Below are 3,783 nucleotides of genomic sequence, written 5' to 3' on the forward strand. Positions count from 1 at the left end.
ATACCTAATGGGAATATTTCGGAAATAAGCGCTAAGCCTGTTACAGAGATATTCAAAGCAAAGGATATCACATTGGTGGCCCTTAATTTAGGTGACAATCAGTTTCTCCAACTGGTAAGGCCAATCATAGATGGTAATGAATGATCCTGAAGGCACAATCTCTCTCAGTACCTCTAATAGTTATAAAATTCTATCCCAGTAATTCACTAAAAGGAGTCCCCCCCCCCCAAGCGCACTGCTTTTGTACATAGTTACCCTTCTCCCTAACTCTATGACTTTCTTTCATTTCATGATCATGCCTTCTACTTTCTATCGCCGACATGAAACAACAGGAGCAGAGACAAGTCACTTCACAGAGACAAGTCACTTCACAGAGAGCTCCTGTGTCTAAGCTAAGAAATGGTTCTGAATTTATACTCTCAAGGATCTGCTAAGCATTCCTACTCAAGTCTGTAAGTATATTAGGGCCTGGTTTTCATTCTTTCTTTGATGAAGAAGAAAAATAAAATGACCCTAACACATTCAACACCTCTAGAATTCTGTGGTTCTGTAATACATGGTATTATTCCATGTAAAGATGAAGCCCTAGACAGAGAAATATAGTATACTCTTCATTAACTAAAAGCCACATTGAACTAAAATTTCCCTTTTTAATAATGAACTAAAAGATACTGGGAATGCTTTAAAACTTCTAGCATAATTCATAAAGAGGTGTGGAAGACTTGTAATGTGTCTGGTCAAAATACATATGGGTGAATAACCACATGAAAAAAATTCATTAATCAATATTCACCCAGAGCAGTGTTTGCCAAATCGTATGGCTAAGATACAATTTGTTAGTTAGCGAGAAGTGCTTTTAAACAGGTGGTTGGGCCCTGGAGGGTCAGTTAGACTTAACGACTTGCTTCCAAAGAATAGAGTGATAATATTTATTACTATGATGGAAAGCTAGAAATAATAATTTTACAGTAGGGAAACCCTGAGTAATACTACTTAACCAAATAACCAAGGTTAAAGTCACCAGTGATGGCTCATGTTGCAGCGTGCCTTTAAATTTTGCATCAGATGGGCCCGCCGACCACGTCCTAGTATCAAGTCCTCTGATTGGTCAGGCCTTCAAAGCCCTGCCCCCAAGTCAAACAATAGTTCCCTCTGTAACAGCTGCTTAGCTAAGGCCTGGCGGCATAGCCCGTTGGTCAAGAGCCTGATGAGAGAGGCCTCGGACTACATCGTCTTCCAACTCTAGGTAGGCAAGAGGCCAATACCAATCTCACCATTACTCAGCAATGGCCTGGGCCCCAGAGAAAAGGGAAGAGCCTAATCCAAGAGATTTCAGAGCCGGTCGGGACGACAGAGGTGGTGCCAGGGGCGGCGGTGGTGGCAGAGGCGGCGGCAGTGGCGGCGGCGGCAGCAGAGGCAAGGGCGGAAGCGGCAGGGGCAGGAGCTGCTACGTGGAGGTCTTCGGCCCCCGAGAACCACCTCTGTGCTTTAAATTAAATAACAACATGATTGGTGTGGTGATTGGTCGTGGTGGATCCAAGATAAAAGACATCCAGAGTACGACCAGCACCAAAATACAGATCATGAAAGGCGATTCTGAAGCAGAGGTGAAAATTTTTGGTACCAAGGATATGAAAGCAAAGGCCAAGGCGGCTATAGAAACTCTCGTTAAAAAACAAGAACGAAGCTACACTTCAGAATCCAGTGTTGATAATGCTGGCCCTCAGCCCTTTGTGGTACGAGATTTTCACACAAATACCACTGGTAGACAAGTTCAGCCACTGATAGAGTGGGATCAGGTCAGGGCAGAAGTCGTAGAGTGGTAAAAAAAGAAAATGGGCAGATTTACCACCAATTCAGAAAAATTTTTATGTAGAATCCAAAGCAACAAGGTCAATGTCTCGAGTTCAGGTAGATATGTGGAGAAAGGGAAATTTTGACGTAATGTGTGATGACTTGAAAGATGGTGAAAAGCGTCCCATCCCCAATCCCATCTGTAAATTTGAGGATGCTTTCCAACCCTATCCTGAACTTATGAAAAACATTAGAAGAGCTGGTTTTCAAAACCCAACGCCGATTCAGTCACAGGCATGGCCAATTATTCTACAAGGAATCGATCTTATAGGAGTTGCCCAAACGGGAACAGGCAAAACTTTGTCCTATTTAATGCCTGGGTTTATTCATCTCAATAATCAACCAGTATCGAGAGAGGAAAGGAATGGACCTGGCATGCTGGTCCTTGCACCCACTAGAGAATTAGCTCTTCAGGTAGAAGCTGAATGTTCTAAGTATTCATACAAAGGTCTTAAAAGTGTTTGCATATATGGTGGTGGGAATAGAGATCGACAAATACGAGACATTACCAAAGGAGTAGACATCATTATTGCAACTCCTGGACGACTCAATGATCTGCAAATGAATAAGTTTGTCACCCTACAAAGCGTAACCTACTTAGTCCTAGATGAAGCAGATAAAATGCTAGATCTGGGGTTTGAACGCCAGATAATGAAGATTTTATTAGATGTGCGCCCGGACCGCCAGACCATTATGACAAGTGCAACCTGGCCAGATACCATTCGTCAACTTGCTCAATCTTATTTGAAAGAGCCTATGATTGTTTATGTTGGCACTCTGGATCTAGTTGCTGTAAATACAGTGAAGCAAATTGTAATTGTTACCACAGAAGAAGAAAAACTATCTCTTATCCAAGAATTTCTAGAGAGCCTGTCACCCCAAGACAAAGTCCTCATCTTCGTCAGCAGAAAACTTGTCGCTGATGACTTATCCAGTGATTTAGGCATACAAGGTATCCCTGTACAATCACTGCATGGTGACAGAGAACAACATGATCGTGAACAAGCACTAGAGGACTTTAAAATCGGACAAGTGAAAATATTGATTGCTACCGATTTAGCATCCAGAGGTCTTGATGTTAATGATGTCACCCATGTGTATAATTATGACTTCCCCTGCAATATCGAAGAATACGTACACAGAGTGGGGCGTACTGGAAGAGCAGGGAAGACTGGCATATCGATTACCCTCATGACTCAAAATGAGTGGAAGATTGCCACTGAACTGATTAAAATTCTGCAACGAGCAAATCAAAGTGTCCCCAAAGATCTTATAACAATGGCCGAACAATACAAGTTACATAAGCAAAAAAAGGACGCAGGAAGAAAATCAAAATCTCATGAAAAACCCAAGAAGTCTTGTTGATATCTACGTTGAAAAGTCGTACTACACTACCTGAAGATTGAAGATATGTTAAAGATCTATAATATTCAAGATACATCAAAAAGTTTTGGAAACATATTAGCAGCTTAAGGACATTTACCCAGTTATTAAATACAAGTTTCCAATGTTGTGTATGTTCCTTAATAAAATCAAAAGTGTTTGAAAAATCAGAGAGTGAGAGATTATGTGGGAAAAAATTAAATGTGATGTGTTGGTTAAAGTCTAGTTTTTTTTTATAGCCTGCCATGTCCATCTGTGTCTTCTCTAACAGACTGGGAGCAGACAACAATGGTGCTTTTCCTGCTTTAAAAAGCTGCACTGAATTGAAACATAATTATCATCAAGTTTATCCTGGTCAAAATATTCTATTTTCCCCCAGTGGTTAGTTCCACAACAACCCCTAAAAATATGTCCATTGTCATTCCCTAATTGAAAAAAAATTCATTAGAAAATAAATGCTCAGTCGTCTAGTAGATTCCACAATTCTGTTTCTATCACTAACTTTTGGTTAAAACTTCTGTGGAGGTCACTTACCTTCTGAAGGCT

General features: G+C 40.9%; 1 protein-coding gene across 1 annotated transcript; it reads left to right on the forward strand.

Moving 5' to 3' along the window:
* Positions 1-722: 722 nt before the first annotated feature.
* Positions 723-3,296, forward strand: DDX53 (DEAD-box helicase 53). The gene is given in 2 exon segments (XM_045470496.1): positions 723-1,823; positions 1,825-3,296. Coding segments are annotated over 2 exon segments (1,932 nt in total). The 5' UTR covers positions 723-1,286; the 3' UTR covers positions 3,220-3,296.
* The last annotated feature ends 487 nt before the right edge of the window (positions 3,297-3,783 follow it).

This window comes from Leopardus geoffroyi, chromosome X (assembly GCF_018350155.1).
Source record: "Leopardus geoffroyi isolate Oge1 chromosome X, O.geoffroyi_Oge1_pat1.0, whole genome shotgun sequence".
Taxonomy (NCBI): Eukaryota; Metazoa; Chordata; class Mammalia; order Carnivora; family Felidae; genus Leopardus; species Leopardus geoffroyi.